This window comes from Cynoglossus semilaevis, chromosome 11 (assembly GCF_000523025.1).
Source record: "Cynoglossus semilaevis isolate Cse_v1.0 chromosome 11, Cse_v1.0, whole genome shotgun sequence".
Taxonomy (NCBI): domain Eukaryota; kingdom Metazoa; phylum Chordata; class Actinopteri; order Pleuronectiformes; family Cynoglossidae; genus Cynoglossus; species Cynoglossus semilaevis.
The window spans coordinates 12,582,181-12,605,412 of record NC_024317.1 but is presented as its reverse complement, the minus strand read 5'-3'; the positions used below and the strand labels follow the sequence as shown (position 1 = coordinate 12,605,412).

At 41.0% G+C, this 23,232-nt stretch overlaps 3 protein-coding genes across 6 annotated transcripts in view; 1 reads left to right on the top strand and 2 right to left on the bottom strand.

Moving 5' to 3' along the window:
* LOC107989201 (uncharacterized) overlaps positions 1 to 6,902 on the bottom strand; it is a 15,007-nt gene extending 8,105 nt beyond the window's left edge. Inside the window, exon 1 of the mRNA XM_025060063.1 lies at positions 6,691 to 6,902. The gene's annotated coding sequence lies outside the window, so the exon portion shown is untranslated. The remainder of the gene's footprint in view (positions 1 to 6,690) is intronic.
* A 293-nt stretch (positions 6,903 to 7,195) lies between these two features.
* mars1 (methionyl-tRNA synthetase 1) lies at positions 7,196 to 18,015 on the top strand. 2 transcript variants are annotated; one of them, XM_008320630.3, is made up of 22 exons: positions 7,196 to 7,447; positions 7,841 to 7,931; positions 8,059 to 8,137; positions 8,313 to 8,444; positions 9,316 to 9,391; positions 9,541 to 9,725; positions 10,303 to 10,412; positions 10,587 to 10,703; positions 10,868 to 11,071; positions 11,908 to 12,109; positions 12,819 to 12,893; positions 13,043 to 13,213; positions 13,584 to 13,679; positions 14,061 to 14,178; positions 14,332 to 14,545; positions 15,161 to 15,292; positions 15,507 to 15,611; positions 16,107 to 16,302; positions 16,853 to 16,924; positions 17,156 to 17,182; positions 17,456 to 17,596; positions 17,824 to 18,015. In XM_008320630.3, the coding sequence occupies exons 1-22, from the start codon at positions 7,345 to 7,347 to the stop codon at positions 17,965 to 17,967; spliced, it is 2,790 nt and encodes a 929-aa protein (XP_008318852.1). In that variant the 5' UTR covers positions 7,196 to 7,344; the 3' UTR covers positions 17,968 to 18,015. The 2 variants fall into 2 exon arrangements, with proteins under 2 accessions (XP_008318852.1, XP_008318853.1); XM_008320631.3 differs by lacking the exon at positions 17,156 to 17,182.
* Positions 18,016 to 18,340: 325 nt separating this feature from the next.
* On the bottom strand, positions 18,341 to 22,598 carry ddit3 (DNA-damage-inducible transcript 3). 3 transcript variants are annotated; one of them, XM_017036548.2, is made up of 4 exons: positions 22,436 to 22,598; positions 21,056 to 21,117; positions 20,411 to 20,746; positions 18,341 to 20,299 (listed from the first exon to the last, which is right to left on the bottom strand). In XM_017036548.2, the coding sequence occupies exons 3-4, from the start codon at positions 20,564 to 20,566 to the stop codon at positions 19,508 to 19,510; spliced, it is 948 nt and encodes a 315-aa protein (XP_016892037.1). In that variant the 5' UTR covers positions 20,567 to 20,746; positions 21,056 to 21,117; positions 22,436 to 22,598; the 3' UTR covers positions 18,341 to 19,507. The 3 variants fall into 3 exon arrangements, with proteins under 3 accessions (XP_016892037.1, XP_008318854.1, XP_016892038.1); XM_008320632.3 differs by having other exon boundaries at positions 20,411 to 20,619; positions 22,436 to 22,597; XM_017036549.2 differs by lacking the exons at positions 21,056 to 21,117; positions 22,436 to 22,598 and having other exon boundaries at positions 20,411 to 21,041.
* Between the last annotated feature and the right edge of the window lie 634 nt (positions 22,599 to 23,232).

The window sequence follows — 23,232 nt, the reverse complement described above, 5'->3', positions numbered from 1 at the left end:
ATCCCGTGCTCCAAATGATTCTGCCTCTATCACTGAACCTCTGCTGACCCACTCCCCTCCTCCTGCCGGCGTTTTGCCCCAACGATAAAAGAAGGGGGGGGAAAAAAAAAGCTGAAGGAGTGACACAAGCAGACACGGCATCAGCTGACGTTTATTGTTTTGTCATGCAAATAAACCATGTTTGCATTTGATAGGGAGAAACGCACAAAGTTCAAAAGAGGGCCTGTGTGCTAACGATGATATAAAAAGCAACCTACATTGATCAAGCGAACGATCCGTACGCACAACAATCAACAACCGCTGCTGGACATCCATGTATCTGCGAGGTTACATCAACAATCAACAGTAAAGTTGTTTGTAGTAAAGAAGAAGACTTCGTGTTCATTCAAACAAATAGAAGTTACTAAGCCTGCCATGTTAGCAGCTTTCTCTTGTTGCATTATTTTTTTTAATTTAATCTACACCTGTTGTTCTGTTAGCAGCTTTCTCTTGTTGCATTATTATTTTAAATTTAATCTACACCTGTTGTTCCCAAACTTTTTCTGCAGCGCCCCCTTTCACAGGCAGGCTAGGGTCAAGATGTTCTCCGCCCACATCTACAAGTTCACAGCTTTAAAACTTCACTGAACTTTACTGATATTCCTATTGCCCTTTTAGTGCCGTTTTCCCACTGTGGCAATAAAAAATATTTGATTTTCTGCACACTCCACGCAATAGTACCTACGCAGCCCCATGGGTGATGCACTTCAGCAAACACCAATCCTTAAAAAGGTTCAAACCCAAGACAGAGCCCAAGGTCGTCTGTTGAGATGGTTCTGGACCTCCCCAGATCCAAGGGCTGACAAAGACCTGAAGGACATAGCATATACTTTGAGTAAACACATACCACTATAAACTGAGGATGAACTACCATAGTTTCCAGATAGCTTGACATTGTTATTTTCTGTTATGTCTGTGTGTTCTGCTCAATCTTGCGTGATGATTAAACATGCTGCCTTTATCATAAAGCTTATTCTGTGTTTTTCGTTCTTCTAAGGTGTTGGGAATTGAGGGTACGTTAGGCTGGTCCACTCATACGCATCAAGCCCTGACATGCATTATCCTCTATTTTCCTCTCAATGGAGTCACTATTTACAAAGAAGACAACATGTTCTATTGAATTAAATCTAAATCTCGACCTCCAGATCATAAACTCTCCAGGAAAATAATTAATGCTATTGATCAATTTTCAAAAGTTTCACCCATGGACTGCCACTCATTCAAAGTAACTTTTAAAAACTAGTGTAATCCTTCCAGGCATGCTCCATGACTCCATTATGCAAGCATATATTGTATTTATTTATATTTAACATATTTAACTTAGGGTCTAAGAACTTGCCAAACTCGGTGTTCAGACAAAGTTTGTCGTCGAATCGTATTCATATTCAGTCCATATGTTTGAAGTCGGAGGAGAGCAGCTGCATGTTCTTCAAAGAGAGAGGAGTTTATAGCATGAATGAGGAACTTCAAAGGGTTTTTACATGCCACATCCTACCTCCTTCTACACATCTCACATACGTACATGTGCATATTGACTGCACTGTATTTACTTATGCATAAAAAAAAAAGTTCTGGGGGAAAATGAAAGGCGAGAACAAATTTCACAAGTTAGAACCCGACAGAAAGATTTACTGCTCACATCAGAGTGTTTCCCACTCACACACTGTGACATGATGCCTGGGCAAAGTCCTGATTGGAAAACAACGATCATAATTCATTTGCTCCTCTGAATACTAAGTGAGGCTGTGTGAGATGTGAGTGTTGCATCACATCGCACGTTCATACATTATAAGCAGAAATAGTTGGAACAGCACTTTAAAATATTTGGAAAATGCGTACAAACAAAATGCCAAAAAATTAATGTTTTTTTTTTACAAAAAAAAAAAAAAAAATCAATGTTAAAGTCAGCTGAAGTTACAACCCAATGAGATTAATCGGCCACATGGAGAAATATTAGATATGAGATTAATCGGCCACATGGAGAAATCTTAGATGATTTAGGACCTCCTTAAGATTTAGGACCTCCAGCAAGAAAGGGTATTAAAAATGAAGGCTCAGAAAATAGTGAGAGGTGATGCAGCACGGTGAATTAACATTCGCTGTTGATTTGTGTTGATTTTCGTGAGCACATGATGCAATACTACATTTTGGTTGCTTCTGTAAACTGACAATCTACCAGACATATCTGAGAGTGTGTGTGTGTATAATGTAGAATATACATTAGGAAATACATTGACCCGCACCTCCCAAACCAAACCACGATGAGGACAGCAGAAAAAAAATGCTCCCAGCCGGGCACTATATCAATCTATACAGACAGAAACAAACTGTTCTGCCACATTGGATAAAATACAAATACAACTAATGGCAACATATAAGACATAAAATAAACACAATTAAACTTTCTGCACGGTTAACACAGGTAACTGAACAGAAAGCGAGAGGAGCTTTCGCACTCACAGCACGATTCAAGTAGAAACACTTTCTTAAACCGTGTAGAGCTGTTTCCAAGTTTCAAATGAACGAATTAACACATACAATGTTGTCAATCGCTCAACAAAACAAGCGACTTGGTGAGGTGGGTAGCCACAGCGCTAAACCAAGAAGAGACATTATTGTCCGCCAGCGTATTAAGCGTTAGGGCGCTACTACAGTACAGCAATGGCGCTGGATGGGCCGATATTATTATTAGTCTTACCCTACTCCGCTGCATATTCAACTCTAATACAAGTTAAAGTGAAACCATGGATGTGAAGGAGGCCTCACTTTGTGTCTGGATGTACAGTTATAACCACTAGCGCTGATGTCTTTCTCTCTCTCCATATGAGACACATGCCTGAAGCCAAAACAGCCTTTCATCCTCAAAAAAAAAAAAAAAAAAAAATCCGGTGAATTATTGATGATCAGACCAGTGAGAGACACAGAAACACACACTGTGTTTTCCTGTGTGATGGCTGCCTCCCTCCCTCTCCCTCTCTCTCTGTAATAAAAACAGGTGAGTTTAATTCCTGCAGTAATTAGGTATGTAAATGTTCCTGCCAGCCAATCAGAGGGCGGAAGCCCACAGAGAAGCAGCCATTAGTTCTCAATGTGGATGAAAACAACCTTCCATCTTCCGTCTCTTTGTGCGTTGTGTTTTCCCCCGCTCGTTGTTGTTGCATATAACAACATTTCACACGTGTGATGCCACCATTTTATCTGTTTGCTGATGCAATGCTTGTGTTTACGATGAATCCCGACGGCGCCTCGACACTTCTTCACAGTCCTCACTTTTTTAACCATTTAAAGAAAACATGGCAGAATTGTTTGGAGGAGACAATTTAAACTTTCATGTGTATTTTTTCTACATAGTCTGTATGTACTGTATAGTGCTGTGTATTTTTAGTATAATTTATAGTATAATAAACTTTCATGTGTATTTTTTCTACATACTCTGTATGTACTGTATAGAGGTGTGTATTTTTTTAAAGTATAATTAAAAAAATATGCAGAATTCTTACTTTTAGAAATGTTTATTTGTCCTTTTAAATTATAATTGTGTACATATAATATTTATATTAGATTTGATACATGTAAGGTTATAAAAGCGCTCGGCCAGTTACCATGATAATTAATTAATCAACTGGCGTTAATATCATTAATCTGTCTTGGTCATTTAAACTCAACATCAGTATAATTACATTCAATTTAACAGTTAAACTGCTTCAGAAAGGGACAGTTATAAAAGAGAGATATCCACCAAAATGTTTTTTGATTACTATTATTTATCTTTATCCTTATTTGTTGCAAAAGCCAGCCCGTGAGACTGTGGTTGCAGAAATATAGATTTGGAAGTGCATTGATTTTCGCCTGAAGCGGCCTGACACAGTAAGATGTATTAGCATTGTTTGTTATTCTATGTTTTATACAGCAAAATACACTACATATCAAACTATAATGCTGGACTCTCCATCTTGCAGTTCACATGCATCTGCGTGCATATGAAAAACAACAACAAAAACCTTCTCAAAGAAATGAAGAAAACTCATTAGAAAGTGAAACTAAACAATCACTCAAGTCTCTGAATTCACTAGCGTGTTGCCTGCGAGCCTGTGGGAATGTGCCGTGCACTGATGTTTCTAATGAAGAGTGCTGAGCTGCATTGATCCACCAGGGATGAGAATGAGCTGTCAAAAGCTATCAGAGCAGTCGAAGCTCCACTTTCAGCTGTGCACAGCTCAGCCTGTGAGGAGCTAACCCTCCGGAGGAAAACGCTACAGAGCAGCTTTGATGCCTGCAGAGGGTTAACATTTGATTACTGGAGGAACTTTGGACAATTAAAAACATAGGTCTCAACCATAACAAACAAAGAAAGACCATTTACCCACAGGGCCCTCGGCAGCATGTTTCCAATTGAGAATCTAAAGAAATAGAACCGTACCTGCTTAGAAATGTTTGGTTTGCTTTCAAGTGTCTTATCCAATCGCAACGAGTCACAAAATACCATCCGAGGTTATAAAAAAAGATCAACTTTAAAGCCAGGTGCCAGTAAGAGCGTATATTTCAATTGATGTCTACTGTACTGTCCATAACACACTAATGTAGAGCGCACTGATTTGTGACAGCACACATCATTGCACAGATAAATCAAAAGCGGGATTAAACTGGATTAAAACAAAGCTCTGAGAAGGCTTTATTGCACATACAGTAGAACAAGTACATTACAATGGCAGTATTTCAGCTGCAGCGTCTTTTAGTGACACATTCTATATGGTATAAAACATTATGATTGGTTTTTATCGATATAATAATAAAATATATTACATTTATTATTATTAATATTATTATTATAATAATGAAATATTAACCAATTTGATTGTGACAAAGTTGATTGTAACAGGTCATGTGGTGTTTCCATGTATGCTAAAATTGCAATCCTTGGTTATTACTGACTTTGTGCAAACATTACTGCAGCAGTCTGCAGAAATAATTGTGCATAAAGGGGAAGAGCGGAACCTCCTTCTTCAATATTAGCGTCAGTGCATTTGAAACTGCCACACGCCTTTAGTGCAAGTCATAATTAAAGAGATGTCAACATCCCAAAAACACAACAGAAACACAACTAAAACACCCAGTAAATATTGCATCTCACGGATGGAGCTGGAGTTGTGGACCACAAGTCACAAAACTGTGTTGAGGCACGTATGTTGCGGTTTTCAGTTGGTTTGCACGGTGCAAAACAAGTGCAACACTGCACCTGCACTTTGATCTAATCCAGCTATATGAGGACAAACCTCAATAGCATTGAAATGGCAGAAAAATAAGAATTGACCACACCCTTCACAGATCAGCAAAAAAAAAAAAAAGAAGTCAAACCACACTAAGTAAAAATCAGTTTTTCTTTTACACTGACTGTATCCTGAAGAGTAATCTGTGGCACACACTAGTAATTATGGCCAACTGATAACCCTCCTGCTAATGCTGCACATGGCAGTTTTAATCAGCAATCTTGCAACTGGGGAATAATCTTTCACGTCACAAGCTCGTGAAAAGGGGAGCAAATCTCCTGCTATGCATGGACTTAAGACAGATTACGAAAAAAGCAAAAATGCAATGCGTCAATCGGACTGTTTCCGTCTTAACCCATGCGTTCACTGTCTGTGAAGCATGTTACAGCGCCGTCAAAGTCAAAGAAGCATGCAGATTCAGTATGACGTTTTTCCATATGGAAAGTGTTTACATAAGCAATTTTTCGTCATCATTGTGACATTTGCAGAAATATTGAGGTCGTGGAGCCACCGTGCTTCATGATGACTGATGGTGGTCTGAAGAGTTGTTCCACAGGAAACGACAGAATGCTAGTGGTTTTTAACAATTTTAGAGGGTTGGGTCAAAAAAGTTTCCTGTGGCATTTTCTCGGTGCCCCAGCTGTGCTGTGGCTTTGACAGTGTCAATCTAGAGAAGCCCACTGTTATGTCACTAGTGGGCTCGGTTTAAGCAAGTTCAGCTGAGAACTCCTGAACTCATAATAAACAGGCACACAAAGTAAAAAAAAGTGGGTTTAAAACCTTTGGATTTCTTAGTTTAGGCTTCATCCAAAAACCCAATGTACCGGTACTTTAAAAATAAGGCTAAATTTAGCCTAGTTCAAAATTACTTGCATGAATAGATTCATGATCAAATAGATGAAGATGCAGTCACCATTAGCCATGTACAACCTGTATTTTGCACCGACATAACAACAGGTGGCAGCTTCAGAATAATGCTGTATAATAATATACAAATATATTAAACCAGTCAGGATGTTATAGGTACGTTATCATTTGCTGTTACGAAAATTACATAAACATAAAATTTACATAAATAAAAACGCGTCTTAATGTTGCATTAAATGAACGAAAATTACATAAACATAAAATTTACGCGTCTTAATGTTGCAATAAATGCGTATCACACATTTCTGTGCCATATTTCAATATAACTATGATAAAATACTTTTATATAAGTTTACATTACTACTAGAGGAACCAAACATAGATATTAGCAAGCACAGCACCACAATGTAATCGTCTATTACATGTATCTATTTCATTTTAAACACAGCGAATGATATATAATTGTTATAGAACATACTAGAATAATTATATATTTAGCGTTCGTAGCATCACTCACCTTGTAGATAATGTGCTACAAGTGCAGAAGTTGCGTCTTGGCGACTTTTACGCAGGTTTCTCTGATAAACTAATTAGAGAAAAACTTCACATATCACTATCCCAAACCCAACAACCACCCTAGAATGGGGGTTTATTAATTAACTATCATGCAATTAAATAAAGTTGTTCAACGCTTTTCAGGGCTGCCTAACCAGCTCCGGGCGCTTTAAGCGGATATAAAAATTCCTGTCCCAAACGGGTTAGATTGGCTGCCATATGATTCTACGCTGAACCAACCAGAACATGCAGCAGTTGGGTACGCGCGTTTTATTACAAAGCGTCGTCCGGAGGTACAATATCAAATGCTACAGTGTACCCCACCCGGTGGCGCTAAAGAGAAACCATGAGCAAGTGCCACCAATGTTTTGCGAATGAACACACCGGGTGCTGTTTGTATGGTAAATGTAGTTCTTAAAAACGCCAACGGCAGTTCCTTACAACCAGTCTACACCGCGATAGAACTACAGCTCTGCCATTTGTCTCCGCGCTCACGTTGCTTGCATCAGCTTATATAGAGTCGATATTCGCCGGAAAGTTACCACTTTTTCTATTTTAACACTACTACATATTAACATTTGTCCGTCAGTACAGCATACAAGCCACACGTTTCCAAATGAAGCTGTTTGTCAGTGAAGGCAACCCACACTGTCTGAAGGTGTTGGCTGCCTTAGAAGAGACTGGAGCGAAGTGTGGGGTTGACTATATCAATCACGAAGGTAAGTACGCGTGGTTAACTCCATATTACTATGTTATACACATGGTATCGGTGTTACCTACTAACGCCTGACTACATGCTACATGTATCGTAATTCACCCACCGATTCAAAGCAATGACGGTTATTACTGTGTGATAAGAAGCTAATATGTAACAATGACAGATGGGGGTAAGGGACCCCATTGAAATTTCAAAATGTGTAACCATTTATCAAAATTGCTGCTTTTCACATTTTATTTTAATGATTGGCAACGATTAGAATGTTTTCATTTGTGGAGACGAAATGACAAGTGACGGAAATACATCTCGTATTCCAGTGATGCTCACACAACGAGGTAACAAACAATGAATTAACAAACACAATATTATTATTATTGCTATGCTTCCCACCCAGAGAACGTGGTTCCCTTTCTTAGCCGTCCAGCTATACCAGCCCTGCTCCTGCCTAGTGGTTCCCACCTCTTCAGCTCCAATGCCATCTGCCAGTCAGTGCATTTATCCTGTTAAAACAATCTACATATTTGTGAATTCCGATGTTTCTTTCAAATTTGTTATAGGGGACTATTCTTTTTTTAAGGATTTACTTTCCCTCCTAATTTCTTAACATCTTAGGTTTCTGTTTGAGGTAAATGGCCAAGAAACCCCTCCACTTTGTAACCAATGGCTTGAATGGGAGGCCACAGAGCTCCAGGTACGCTTCAACAATTTCAAGATTTTGTACATTTTTGTACAATCATAAGTATGTAATGGTATAAAAACATGGAATTAATTTACTTAACTCCATCAATTTCTTTTTGGTATTTTCTGTATGTCTGACGTCGTGACCAGAAACTCTGATTAATCCCTGTTGTGGTTTCTTCTCGCAGCCTGCGTTGTTTCAGGCTCTCTACATGGCAGTGGTGCAAGGAAAAGGTTCAGAGGTGTCGAAGGTCCTGCAGGCCCCCCTAAACTACTTGGACCAGGGACTGACCAAGGGAAATTTGCCATATTTAACTGGGGTACTGTGTCGCTTAATAATAATTTTTATATGGCTTTTTAATTGTACCATATGGTTTTGGTACCAACATCTTGCAATGCAGCAGAGAGACTTTATTTCATTTCTACATTTTCCAGTCAGTATGCCACCTGGTCTTGAACTTTTTGTCTGTAACTTTCTATTCAACTATGAAGGAGTCAAAAGTTCATAATGTTGAAACATCAACTGAATCAAACTGAGCTCATTCGTTGGGTCTCATCAAGCTCCTCTGGGAAGAATTTTTTTTTTCTCTCTCTCTCTCTCTCTGCAACTGATTCTGGTAAATTTAGTGGTAAATTTCTCAGATATAAATACGTTGTAAAAAAACCTTAAGAGATTTCCCTCATGTCAAAGTCAGACTTTTCCAGTCCCTGCAGCTACAAGTCACCTGTGACTGTCAGGTGTTCTATGTGTACAGTTAATTTTTATTATGATCAGTATGGGCTGAAGGCAGCTTTGTGTTAAGCTAAGGAAACCCGACTAATATATTCTGCCCATAGCAGCACTTAATTTTTTATTTAATTTAATTTTTTTTTTCAACTGTTGAAAATCTGCTGAATCTGTTTTTAATACTGTCATTGTTCTAATGAAAGTGAATTATTTGTCATTGTGACACAGCACACACAACAGAATGTGACCTCTGTTTTTAACCAATCACCAAAGTGAACAGTGGGCAACTTATACGTGCCCAGGAATTAGTGTGGGGATGGGTAACTTGGCAGTTGGTGGACTTGAACCTGTAACCTTCCAGACCCAAGTCTGATTCCTTAACCACTAAGCCACCACTACCGCTAAGCACATAAACTAATTATACCCCTCTTCTGTTTTTTTTTTGTTTTTGTTTTACTTTTTAGAACGCTGTCACAGTTGCTGATGTCGTTTTGTGGGCTGCACTCTACCCCATCTTGTCTGACTCCTCACTACAGCTGGGTAAGTAAAGTAAAAGCAGAAGTAAATTATTGTTAATTAAACATAAAGGTTCCATGTGGGATTCTGATTCTTCTTCCCTTCACTTTTTTACGTGTTCTTCGGATGTATTCCATCTTGTCATACCCTGTGTCATTTCTGTCTTCATACAGGTGAACACAAGTCGGTGCGCTCCTGGTTTGACCGTGTAAACGCACGGCAGAGCTGCCAGTCTGCTACTCAGAAAGTGTTGCAGGGGAAAGGCCTTCAGGGCATGAAGAGCTACCTGCAGAGACAGCCTGCCCCTCAGGTTAACCAGCCCCGAGACTCGCAGCCAAGCAACAGCCCCTCTGCTGAGGTGTTTTTCTCTAATCTATTCGATTACAATGCTTTTGTTGTTTCATTGCATTGACTGAACTACAGTATTTTACATTTACAAGAAAGGATATTAAATATGTAAATGGCTCCATGTTGAATTCTTTATCAACCAAACAGGTTTCACTTGTGAAGCAGGTGTCAGCCAAATTTAGCTGTGGGGTTACGGCCCCTGTTAAAAGATCTGTGACAGCAGATTGTTCATGGAGTCAGGGGGTTATGTGAGGTATTAAGGATGCATAACGATCAAAAATGCATTTTAAAAAAGCTTAATAACTACAGGGTTTCTTTGATTTTTGCTTTTTGACCAAAGAACATTGTCAGACATGTCATAACTGCAGCGACAAGTTATATCTTTTTTTTTCAACCCTCATTACAGTGGCTTTAATGTTTATGCCTGCTAATTAAACCGACTCGACGTCTGAAATTATATTCAGGTAGTGCGAAGATAATATGGGCATTTTGAAGTGGTTGATAATATTTTTTGGCTGAAATTGGATTTTTTTTTTAAATGTCACTAGTAAATACCATGACAAATGTTTTGTGTGTTTTCACGTTAGTGCGAGGAGGGAGAACGTGTGGTCTCAGAGGAGGAGATGGAGGCTGCTGCTCTCACCTGGAGCAAAGGTTTAAGCACCGGCCCTGTGCTGAAGGAGAGACAACAGCCCATGTGAGTGTGTATATAGGAAAGGGAACTTGTCATGTTTGACTGTCATTCCCTTTATTTCTATGTTAAATAAGAAACGAAAATGTTTCAAATCCAACATCCAGCAGATGGGACGATGTTCTGTGTTGTAGTTAGGAGCCACATTTGAGGTCTGTTTTTTTTTGTCTGTCGTCGCAGCTTGCCAGAAAAGGACAAGCGTAATGTCCTGGTCACCAGTGCCCTGCCGTACGTCAACAACGTCCCACACCTGGGTAACATCATTGGCTGTGTCCTCAGTGCCGACGTCTTCTCCAGGTCAGTGTTGTTGGTCTGTTATTTCTGTCGTTATCTTCTCTTTTGACATTGATATCGTCGGTTGACGTCTTCGCGTTTGTTTCTCTGTATTTGTATCCTCGTCTCCTCTTGTGTACCGCTCGCTCCCATCTGTTCCTGTTTTTTTTTTTTTTCCTGTCCCCCAGGTACGGCCGCATGCGAGGCTGGAACCTGCTGTATGTGTGTGGCACGGACGAGTACGGCACGGCCACAGAGAACAAGGCCAGAGAGGAGGGCCTGACACCACAGCAGATCTGCGACAAGTACCACGCCATCCACGCCAACATTTACAAGTGGTTCCAGATTGAGTTTGACTTCTTTGGCCGAACCACCACAGAGAAGCAGACGGAGTGAGTAGTCAGTTTGAATTCGGCCTCCTTCTTTTCACGTGGGTTGACTCTGGTTCTGATGCCGTGTGGGTTTGATGTGAAACTGTTGCTCTGCAATTACCATATAGTCTGTTGTAAAATCCACATAGGATTACTCTGTAATCTCACAATAGATACTGGACGTCTAGCCCTCCGAACCATGAAGTCTGCTTTGTTTAATCCCAGAGATTATGGAAGATGATGGTGGAATGTAGGTTATTCCTTACTATACAGAGGTTTAACAAATGTACAGACATCCTATTAAATGAATTTTGTTTCCATATTTTCTGTCTTGCTCGCCATGGCTGCGATAGGAAACATGTTTTTTGTGATTAATTTCTATTGTATTCCATCATATACAATCCTTATAATAATCAAATCAATTTTAGGCGCCTCAACTGTAATATAATGATGACATTATATAAAATATAAAATGTTACATATATATATATGATCAACTGTAATATAATGATGACATTATATATCATTATATATATATATAAAATGTTACATATATATATATATATGATTTTAAATAATCAAATGGCACTTTGTTTGAACATCATTATTACGGCAGCAGAGTCAAAAATGTTTGCGTCATTTTCTGGTAAACTTTCGAATGAATGGAAGCAAAACCCATTGTAGTCAGGTTTCAATGACATGTCCCCCATTTAAACCAGCTGTCAGTGTGTTTTCAGCCTCATTAAAAAAAAAAACTGGGGAAAATATGAAAAATTGCATCATGGATATGCCCCCCCCCCTCCAATTAGTCTTTTAACGATCTCATCCCCTCTCTGGTTTTTGGTTTCTGTGTGCAGAATAGCCCAGAATATATTCTGGAGACTCCACGAACACGGGTTCCTCATGGAAGACACCGTTGAGCAACTGCGATGTGAGAAGTGTCAGCGTTTCCTGGCTGACCGCTTTGTTGAAGGCATCTGTCCCCACTGCAGATACCCAGAAGCCCGGGGTGATCAGTGTGACAAATGCGGACGCCTCATTAATGCCGTGGAGCTCGGGGTGAGTGCGGGGCAGCGGGTGCCATAAATCTTAATAAAGAGCAGCAGGGTGATTTAACGAATGCCTGGGATCCAGGAGTAAATTTGTTGATAAAATATTATATTTGCCAACTACAAACTCTAACAGCAGAAAAACCTGCTCGAAGTACTACAGTGAAACACTAACATTTGTCTAATCTTTTTTGTAAGCAGAGAAACATAACACTTTGCCACTGACGCACAGAGGCAAGAATATCTGTTTTCAAGTGTGGCTTTGGAAAAAAAAAAAAAGACTAAATGCAGAATCTGCTGCTGAATATGCTTGACCTTTGACCCCCACAAACTACCATGCTACCATGACGGATGGGCTTGAGGAAATGATTGTCACATAACAGTGGAGCTGCCATGGCCGTAGGGCTGGAGCTGGAACTCATCTGAGATGAATTGCATTGTAGAATTGATTGAGCAACAATTAGTGGATAGGCTAATTATTGGATCTTACGTTCGCATCATTCTATCCGAGCGTTGGAATTGTAAGCTTATTAAGCTAAGAAAGTGTTGATTTCAACAGCTCGACTAGATATTCAGTGTCCTCAGTTTTGAATTTTAAATCACTTTTGTGGGAACCTCTTCAGAAATATCATTAACATACATTTCGCCAGAAATTAAAAAAAATAAATAAAAAGACAAATGCATCCTCACCACTCAGGTCACTGTCGTCCTCTCCCCAGGAGCCCCAGTGTAAAGTCTGCAAACAGACTCCAGTCATCCGCTCCTCCAAACATCTCTTCCTGGACCTGCCAAAGGTACGGAGCCGAATCTGCACTTCGTGTAACGGGTGTAACTGTAACAGATTAACTCGTGAAATGACATTGTTACAACCATTTACAGTTTGTGATGACGTACAGTATAAACGGCCAGGTGAGTTTTCATTCTCTTGCTTCACCTCCTGTAGCTGGAGGCTCAGTTGGAGCAGTGGCTGGAGACCTCCACCGGCACAGGAGACTGGACGACAAATGCCAAACAGATCACTCGCTCCTGGCTGAGGGACGGACTCAAACCTCGCTGCATCACCAGAGACCTGCAGTGGGGAACCCCCGTACCTCACCCCGACTTTAAAGAGAAGGTCTGCTGCCTTGAATTTCCCAAACGTTACATATCTTGTCGTTTTTTTAAACTCGGTATTTCTGCATGCTGTGGGGAAAACAAACTAGCCACATTAACGAACTGTAATGAAGCTCCGGGGCTCAGCTGTGCAACCTGCTGAGACGATAATGAATGTGGACTCGTAATGTCTAAGGTCAGGTTCCTAATTAAACTTTAGAAATGACTGCGCACTTCATTAACTGTTCACAAATATTGCGTTGACCGATGATAGCGCGGTGCCTCCTGGTAGTTGCTGTACTTGGAATTCTCCTGTTCTCTACTAGATAAACGTCAACGTAAAACGAAGGCTGTTCATCTGACCTTCGTCGTTACTGCTTCTGCTCCTGCAGGTGTTCTACGTTTGGTTCGACGCCCCCATTGGTTATCTGTCCATCACTGCTAACTACACTGACCAGTGGGAGAAATGGTGGAAGAATCCTGAGCAGGTAAAACCCCCAAGTCATGCATGTTGTGGAGCTTATATTTACTCATTATACACACACATTTTTTTAGTCGTCAGTGAAAATGACTAACTCGTATGACGCATAGTCATTTTTTGGAAAACAAATTTCTTATGTTTATTGTTCGTCTTACCTTTGCAGATCAGTAAAATTTATAAATTTGACTAGAACCTTAAGAAGATCCAACAGCATCTATCGTCTGAACTCTAACTGACTCATCTCATCCCTACATCTGAAACCAGGGGGGGGGCATGAGAGATGGGGAAATGGCGAGAGCTGATGAGTTCTCTTTGAACTGGATGAGCTCACGATGATCTAATATGATGTCATCCTCACACTCCGTCGTGTGCGCGTCTGTGCCACCAGGTGGAGCTGTACAACTTCATGGCCAAAGACAACGTGCCGTTCCACAGCGTTGTGTTTCCCTGCTCCCTGCTGGGAGCTCAAGACAACTACACGCTGGTCAACCATCTAGTTGCCACCGGTAATGTCATACTCGAATGAATTGATACAAGTTTATTGATTGTATTTAATTATTATTATTACATTTTACAACCATTCCTTACAGATATTACACGTAGGAGTGATCGTTAAATATCAGGCGTTTGGCTTCAACCGTTATTTGTCTCATCTGCAGAATATCTGAATTACGAAGACACGAAGTTTTCCAAGAGCCGTGGTGTGGGTGTGTTTGGAGACATGGCCAAAGACACCGGAATCCCATCTGACGTGTGGCGGTTCTACCTGCTCTACGTGCGTCCAGAGGGGCAGGACTCGGCGTTCTCGTGGGCAGACATGGCTCTGAAGAACAACTCTGAGCTGCTCAACAACTTGGGGAACTTCATCAACAGGTGAGCGTGAAAACTGGGACACGGTTTCTCACCTTGTATTGCTTAAAACTGGGACACGGTTTCTCACCTTGTGTTGCTTAGGTTTTCTTTTTTCTTTTTCCTCATAAATTAAAGCAGCTGCTTGTTATTAAGCACGGTTCAAGTTTCCAGATTGTTGCACTGTTGTCACAGCAGATACTAAAACAAGTTTACCCCAGTTTTCCCTATTTTGTTTGTGATGGCGCAACTTAGCCTCGATTTCATTGCCTCGTAGGATGTTTGAAAAGATCTGGGTGGAATCAGACATCAAAGATTTTTCTCGCCGGCTATTTTTCAAAGTACCTTGATCTTCAAAATTGGTCTCAGGCATCAGCGTTGATGTCTAATTGATTTAAAAATAACTTTGCCATCAGATTCAGTCAAGGTGCTGCTTGGTTGGAATTGTTCTGAAGCTGGAGGAAAGAAATTTTGTTCTTGGTTGAAACATGTCTGTGCTTTATTTTTCTCGATCTTTTCTGCACTTTTGTTTTTTAAATCAGTAAAGGCCACATTTTCCATTATTTCCACATGTAATTTTCTTAATATTGTCTAAATTTCCCTGATGAGATTTCTTTATTTTCACCACCTCTGCCGCAGAGCCGGGATGTTTGTCACCAAGTTTTTCGACGGCTGTGTGCCCGTGATGGACTTGCAGCAGGAAGATAAGAAGCTGCTGGCCATGGTGAGCTGGGAGCTGCAGCACTACATCCAGCTCATGGACAAAGTCAAGTAAGATCTCTGCGGAGTCTGCTGCAAAAGCTACAGATTGTAACTTTTTTCTCTCTTGCACATGGACAAAGTCAAGTAAGATCTCTGCTGCGTCTGCTGCAAAAGCTACAGATCGTTAACTTTTTTCTGTAGATGTGTGCCAGGTTCTGTCTTGCGTGTTGCGTTTTGCGAAACTAGCATTAAGTGAAATCATCACTGTTGTGTGTTCCACCAGAATACGCGACGCTCTGAAGCACATCCTGAACATCTCTCGCCATGGAAACCAGTACATCCAGGTCAATGAACCCTGGAAAAAGATCAAGGGAGGAGACGCAGACAGGTGAGATGGATTTTTTTTAAAGTTTTTATAGACTGTAGAGAAAGTTGTGGGATGCGATTTAAATCAAATTAGTCTTGATCGCAATTAATTGCATTTTTATTATAGAGCAATTCTTGGTACAATAGCAATTACACCAGAACTGCTAACATTAGCGCTAACATTACAGTGGGCTTGAAATTATGCCTGGTTAAAAAAAAATTGGCTAATATGTCGTCAGGAAGTCAAGTTCACTAAGTTTCTTGCATTCGTATGTTTCTCAATGTGACCTGTGCATTACTGCCATCTACTGGGCTGGAGTGTATCCGTTTGTGTAACCGGTGTTACACGAATGAATCACCTTTGTCTATTGTATTATTTTGTGTGTAGTAAATAATTGTAATTAACAGATTAAAGGCTGATGTGAAGAGACTTTATTTCTCCCAGGTTTGGGACTAGCTTCTGCGTACTGGTAGTAAACCTCATTAACGACGGCCCTTCACTTTCCTGTCTCTTCAGGCAGCGTGCCGGCACAGTCACCGGTGTCTCGGTGAACATCGCCTGCTTGCTCTCAGCGATGCTGCAGCCGTACATGCCGACAGTCAGCCAGACCATCAGAGACCAACTGAACGCCCCCCCAACCTGTGTCCACACCATGGTCCAGGGCAGCGGCACCTTCGCGTGTTCTCTGAGCGCAGGTCACCGCATCGGCACTGTGAGTGTGTACCCCACACACTCACTCACTTCATACATGCAGTGCAGACACTGTGTTTAAGCTGGGTGATACAACACGGATGCAACATGCTCACTGCCCTAATAAAGATTGGAGTTGTGTTAACACACACATTCACTGTTAGGAACAAATAGCCTGAACGGTGTTTCTAGGCTTCGGTCCTTCCAACAGCAACTTTCTCTCAGGCCACTTGTCCCTCCAGGCCTAATCACTGCTGCCTGTGTCTGCACAAACACTGAAGACAGGAACCAGGGTTATGGCTGCGGACCGGTGTCTCCAAAAACAACCAGCAGACAGCATTGTCTTTAAATAGTAGGGCTGCCGAAGTGAAGCACGAAAATTAATCGGATTAAATTGAACCCATTTTAACACATGGGCAGAATGACACTCCACAGTCAAAACACATGATGCTAGTTTTAATTCCACTGAATTGATTAGGATTACGATTCATTCTAATTAATCTAGATTAAACATCATCAGATTCAATCAGCAAACCTTTTTTTTTTGTTTTGTTTTTTCTTTATATTCCCAGGTCAGTCCATTGTTCCAGAAACTGGAGGCGGACCAGATTGAGGCTTTGAAAAAGCGATTTGGTGGACAGCAGGTATTTGATGTTTATAATGTCTAATAGTCTTCAAGTCCATTTTCCGTGTAGGTATTACACAGCCTTTTTCGCCGTGTTCTGACGCACTTCTCTCAAAATTAAGAATTTAAACTTGAGTGTTTGCCTTCTGACGAGTGATGCAGACAAAGATACCAGTTACATATGAAACGTCGGTCGTGCACATGAGGAGTAATCACTCTTTATACCTTCTCTTCAATCGCCTGCTTTCAGCCTGAAGATGAACTTCCTATGAATAAGGTATTGACTGTTGATTTTCTGCGTGCAAACTAGCGATGCTGTGTCAAAACTGCACGTCTTTCACTAACCCTCGACAACAGGTCTTTATCTTTATCTTTTAGTTTAGTTTTTTTTTAATCGTCTTCCCATCTGTGCCTTGTGTTCGTTGTCCATTTACACATCATGTCTCATGATGGGTATGAATTTGAGTTGAAAAGAGAAATAGGTATAAAAATTTTTTTTTTTAAAAAAGGGATTCAAACATTCTCTTTTTTCTTCTCGTCTTGTTTTCAGGCGACAGCTCAGAAAGCTGTCAGTCCGGCGGCAGCTGCAGTGCCGGTCGCTGCTGCTGCTGCTCCTGGTGCTGAGCCAGCCACGGCCAACGGAGTGGACCCTGAAAAGGCCAAGCAGCTTAGTCAGGCGGTGACTGAACAGGTGAGACAGCTGTCCAGCATCAGTGATGATCAGCATTAGTGCTGACTTAGTAACGGAGCAAAAATAATGAACTCAATTTAACTTTTATTGGCGCTTTAAACCACACCGCATATGTAGTTTCCAGCTGTTTACATTTTTTTTACACAGTCATTTCTGGGTTGAAACATATTTTCGGTAAAATGTCGTATATCCTCCTGTCCTGTTTCATCATGGGGTTCTTCTCACAGGGGGAGAAGGTGCGAGCGCTCAAAGCCCAGAAGGCTGACAAAGCAGCGATCACAGCCGAAGTGGCCAAACTGCTGGACCTAAAGAAACAACTGGCTGTGGCTGAAGGGAAGAACCCAGAGCCTGCGCCTCAGAAGGGCATTTAGAAGTGAGACAGAAAAAGGAAGGGAAAAAAAAAAAAACACGATTTCAGGTTATAATAATGGAGAACGGGAACAAGAGTTGCACCAGAAGATAAGGGTATTAGCTCATGGCTAAGCCCTAACGGGATCTAAGACCGTATAACGGTACCGAGGACTAATGAAATGCCGGATGGGCGAACGGGGAAATTAGAACATACAGAGACGGAGTCAAATAAATACAGCATCAGAATGGAGGGATTTTCTCCTAAATCCTTACACCAGAGGAAACTGTAATTTTATACCTTTCCTGTGATCAGGTCTGCATAACAATCATGGAAACCGAAGGTGTGTCGTGCATTTACAGATGTTCTTTTTTATATCTACATCTCCTGGGTTATTTTTTTTTTTTTTTTAGTCTTTCACTAAAAGTATCATGTTTGGTTTCAAATAATAAATTAAGTTAATGCAGGGAAAAAGTTGCATTTTATTATTTCCGAGTCACATAATAACACCCACATTCCCAACAAACATCAATCAGACAAATGTCACAAAATGTAATTTTTATTGCAAATTTGTGATTACAAGAAAAGGATTAACTCAAGGTATTAATGTCGTCTGTAATAAAAGCCATGCACATTGTTCTACGGTTTACATTTTCTCCGACTACAAAACTGAAATTCTGGTGGGTTACAGTACAAGCCATTACAGTACACTTGTATATTACAGTCGAGTATAAAAATAAACCAGGATTACATCAGGGCAGAACAGCTACATGATTCTACCACAAATTCCCATATTAATAGAAAAGGTCAGCTTCGAAAGAATAGCCGGGTCCTATTTGTTTTTTGTTTTTCTAAAAATACACTGATAAGCATACAAACGCACAAGCCGTGGGATATAAAAGTAAGAAAGGGTTGGAATTCTCTTTTCCCAAAAAAAAAAAAAAAAAAAAAATCATTCTCTCATACACAGAATTGGGCACTTCCAAACTTTTCCTGAGCTTCTGAACCCGCCGTGATTTGGGGGGGAAAAAAAATCTCTTCTTGCCAGGCTGCAGCCCTTAAAGTAGATTTGAAGTTTATTGCATCATGGTGGGCACAGGTGATAATGAAATGCCCTCTGTCTCTGTGTTAACATCCTTCTTGTCCTACATACAAATCTTCAAACACTCACTTCTGACTTTCAACCCTCTCGTGATGAAACGTCAGCGTTCTCCAAATCGACCATCCTATCAGAACCGCTAAGTGAAATGCACTTAACGGCGTCTGTCCTTTCTTTTCCATTGCATACACATACTGTCTCCTCCTTTATTTGCCGCATTGCTGTTGCAGCCTTGACTCTCTTGGCCTTAAAACTTTCATCACTTCCTTCTCAACATCTTTCTTTCTCTATGTATTTTCCAGGATCCCCTCTTTAAAAAAATTGTATCTTTGGTTTTTTTTTCTCCCATCCATTCCTGTCTGGAGGCATTTCATCACCACTGTGTTACACCTTCCCCACCACTGCGTTTTCTATGTCTGTAGGCCTTATCAACTTTTACTGTCTTCCCCAATCCTATCTTTGCTCATTTCCTGGTATTGACTAGTCTTTCTATCAAGGCTCTTCGTGTCCTCTGTACTTCTTCTCCCAACCTTTCAATCTCTGCTTTCAAACGCTCATTCTGTTCCGTCAGCTCCTGCACCTTCCTTTCGTTCTCTTGCTCTCTTTCTTTTCGACTCTTTTTGGCAGAGGAGTAGGACGGGGGGGTGCGCTGTGTGGAAGGATGGAAAGAGGACAAGGCACTGTTGTCCCTCTCGCTGCTGGTCCTCTTGCGTTTTCCCAGGCGAGAGGACAGGTAAGCGGAGGGGGACGATACGGACGAGGAGGGCGAGGAGCAATTCTGAGATGGTGACTGGGAGGCTGAAGATGAGCAGGACGGAGAATCGGGGACACAGGGCAGTTCTTCTTCACTGGCTGAAGGAGATGCAGGATGGGGATTGTGAGCCTGCTGGTGCTGATGGTGGTGGTTGTGGTGGTAGTAGTAGCCACCACTGATCACCACTCCGCTGGCATCCACCATCCCCACTCCTCCTTCACTCAGCAGCTCAAAGAACTCCGGAGGCAGCAGGTCGCTGCCGCCTCCTCCTCCTCCTGCTGCTCCGACTCCGCTTCTCCCACTTTCAGCGTCTCCCCGCAGCTCTTCTGCAACAGCTGGACTCATGCAGGAGGAGGAGGACGACGACGACGTGTGATGCAGAGGGTGGGTGGTGTGGACCTCCTCTGCTGCCCTCTGGACACCATCACCCCACGTCTGGGTTCCGTCCGTCAGCCACGTCAGAGAGCAACTCTCCAAAACATCCATAAACTCCGGCTCCCTCTACAGAAACAGGATAGAAACGTCAACCTTCACTGAAGACCTCGTATGAAGTATGAATGAAAACACACTCATCGTGGGCGTGAAAGCCTTTTCTCTCTGCCAGCTACTGACCTCGGTGCATGTGGGGGCACGTGCCAGTTTTGCCCCTCCCGTGTCGGAGCCCAGAATATCCTGCAAGTCCTCATACCACGCCTCCAGCTCTGCACCACACAACGGCCCCACGCCAGGGGGGTATGGCGGGGGCAGGTGAAGCCATTCGGCAGTCATCTCGCCAATCGGTTGCAACGCACAGATACTCGGCCACACAGTTCACACCGGACCTGCGAGGGGCAGTAGTCGCACACGCACGTGCAGTCGTTTAGAAAACCATGAAACAGAACCGGGTGACAGACGACGGACACGTCACAAAAACTCCACCTCCTTTGTTCGTCACGATTCTCTACGGTCCTGTTGTAATTTTAATGTGTGGCGTTAAGGAGCACTAATAAATGCTGACTTAATATCGTACAAGGTTAACGTTGTTTTGCTCAAACACTTAAAACAAACAACTACCCGAAAATTAAAGAACATTGTTCAGTTTACCCAAAAGTAAATTCTTCAACACGGACACTAGGTGTGTAGATGAATGAACTGCATCGCATTTATTTGTGAAAAAATCTGATTCAATGAATTAAAAAATAAAATGAACACACTCATTTATGACAAAATAACATCACACAGATACCAAAATAAAAATTTTTCCCAGAAATTGTTTACCTTTAGAAAGGCTCCGTTAATCAAGTATGCCAAGTTGTTGGAGATAACTTGTCCCAACAATTCTGAAGAAAGAAAAAAAAGAAAGAAAAAAAAAATCAGATTCATTTCAAAAAGCTGAATCACAATCAAAAACAGACAAACCCTAAAATTAATTTATTAATTATTCTGAATCACAAAGCACAAATTCATAAAACAATAAAAATCACAATAAATGTACAAATTTCTTATACTGAATTTGTGCCAGAAAATATTGTAAATCTTTCGTAAACAAAGACCTAAGTGTTCTCTATGGCGCCCCCTGGTTTCTACGCTCCACAAAAGGAGGATTTTTCAAAAAAAACAAGTGGTTTACGGAAACTGAGTGAATCTTTTCTGCGCCTCAGTTCCGTGGCGAGAGCTGTACGCTAAAGGTAAATGGACAAGAATCCGCACATTAATGCGTCTTGTCAATGGAAATATATATACACGACAGTTTGTTACAACAATAGAAATGAATCTTCCTTATAAATGTGGCGTTGACAGAACAGTGGGTTTTCACTCTCCTAAGTGATGGAGGAAAACAAATAAACAAAATAACTTGGCCTTTTCTTTACAGAAAAACAAAAACATATCCCATGTCAATTTAACTTCAAACTAAGATTATGACTTAACATGGATGGATTTGTTATCGGCTCGTTTTAAATATTTTATACAGTTTCTCCTGTGAGAATAATGTCCACTCTAAGCCAAGACAATTACGTCATGGAAACATTAAGTCCAGCAGGAAGAATGGGCGAAACAAAAGGAAACGAAGAGAGGAAAAACACAGCGGACCATATGAATGAAGAAAAACTTTCTAATTTAATTTTATACTAATCACTTATGTTCTCTGAATAAGAATAAATCTGTGCGCAAGAATGAAAACCCTCCCAAAGCGCAGCTGTCAAAATAAGATGCCATTGAGTTTTGACGCCACAGTCGCCAGTGAACTGTCATACGACACTAACAGCAGACCAGAGTCGATACGTTGAATTAACTTTCAAATTAAATGGCAAGAAAAAGAAGTGATAAAAATAAAATAAAAACACATATTTTAATGAATGATTTCATAGTGTTGCCGGACGCTCAGGACCATAAAGGTGAACTACATTCAAGTTCGTATAAGCAAAACAACTTAGCAAACAATGCAAAAAACGCAGAAAAAGAAATACTACACATTGACTAAAAATTACTTTTTTAAAAGTCATTCTGGCATCTGTCAAACACACACACGTTTGTATGGTTGAAAAACATGCCCAGGCACCGCACCTCTCCAAAGTAAGGGACATGTTTTATTTAGAATAACGTCGAAAAACATCTACCAAGTCCGAGATAAAGTCGTTCAAATGAAACCCCACTTACCCTTTTTCTTCTATTTGCTCGCCTTCTCGACTGTCTTGAACTCGAATGTGGATAGTTTAGTAAAAATTGTCGATTATTCATGTTAACCATTGTTCAGTCTTGACGCCTGAATGTGCTTTTTCGGAAACTCCCGGCCGTGTTTATATCGAGGGAGCGGCCAACCGAACTACGCACGGGAAGGCCGATTCATTACAACGAAGTGTCAACGTCACGAAGTGACGGTGCAGCCTTCCAATCAAAACGGCGCAGTTGAGATCTTCTCCTTGACGACATCCAACGGAGTGGCTTAAAATCAGCCAAAGGGCGGGCTGTCTGGTGTTCGTCTCCACTGCTGGTTCCTACAGTTCCAGTCTGTATAGTTTGGTCGAGAAGCAATTGTGATGCAGTCATAAGACGGCCAGGACGAATTTGGGGCGTATGGGAGTCACATGAAAGGAATGATGCAATGCTTGGCAACCAATTTCTAGCTGGGGATAACACCAGCAGAATCAGAACATGTTTTATTAAACAGCGTTGGCTCTAACGAAAATCTAAAAATATACATATATGCAAGGATAAGGCGTCTAAATTCGAACGCTGTTTATTTCCGGAAAACAAAGGCTGAATCAACATTCCGTCAAAATTGAAAAAAGTGTTGTTGTTTTTTTAAAACAAATTAATTATTACATTATATTTTATATTATGTTTTTCTCCTAGACTTACTGTTTAATTTTAAAAAATGTTTTTGATTACAGGTGTTTCTATAAAGTTCGTCCATACCACCTGACTCACCGACGCACTGCTATTTTACCGCAAAC

Bases quoted from the DNA above. Each gene is read 5' to 3' on its own strand.
- ddit3 (XM_017036548.2), bottom strand. From the start codon at position 20,566: ATGACTGCCGAATGGCTTCACCTGCCCCCGCCATACCCCCCTGGCGTG. The intron at 20,300-20,410 runs GTCAGTAGCTGG...CTGTTTCTGTAG, and splicing joins GTGCCCCCACATGCACCGAG to AGGGAGCCGGAGTTTATGGA.
- mars1 (XM_008320630.3), top strand. From the start codon at position 7,345: ATGAAGCTGTTTGTCAGTGAAGGCAACCCACACTGTCTGAAGGTGTTG. The intron at 7,932-8,058 runs GTCAGTGCATTT...TTAACATCTTAG, and splicing joins AGCTCCAATGCCATCTGCCA to GTTTCTGTTTGAGGTAAATG. The intron at 13,680-14,060 runs GTAAAACCCCCA...CTGTGCCACCAG, and splicing joins GGTGGAAGAATCCTGAGCAG to GTGGAGCTGTACAACTTCAT.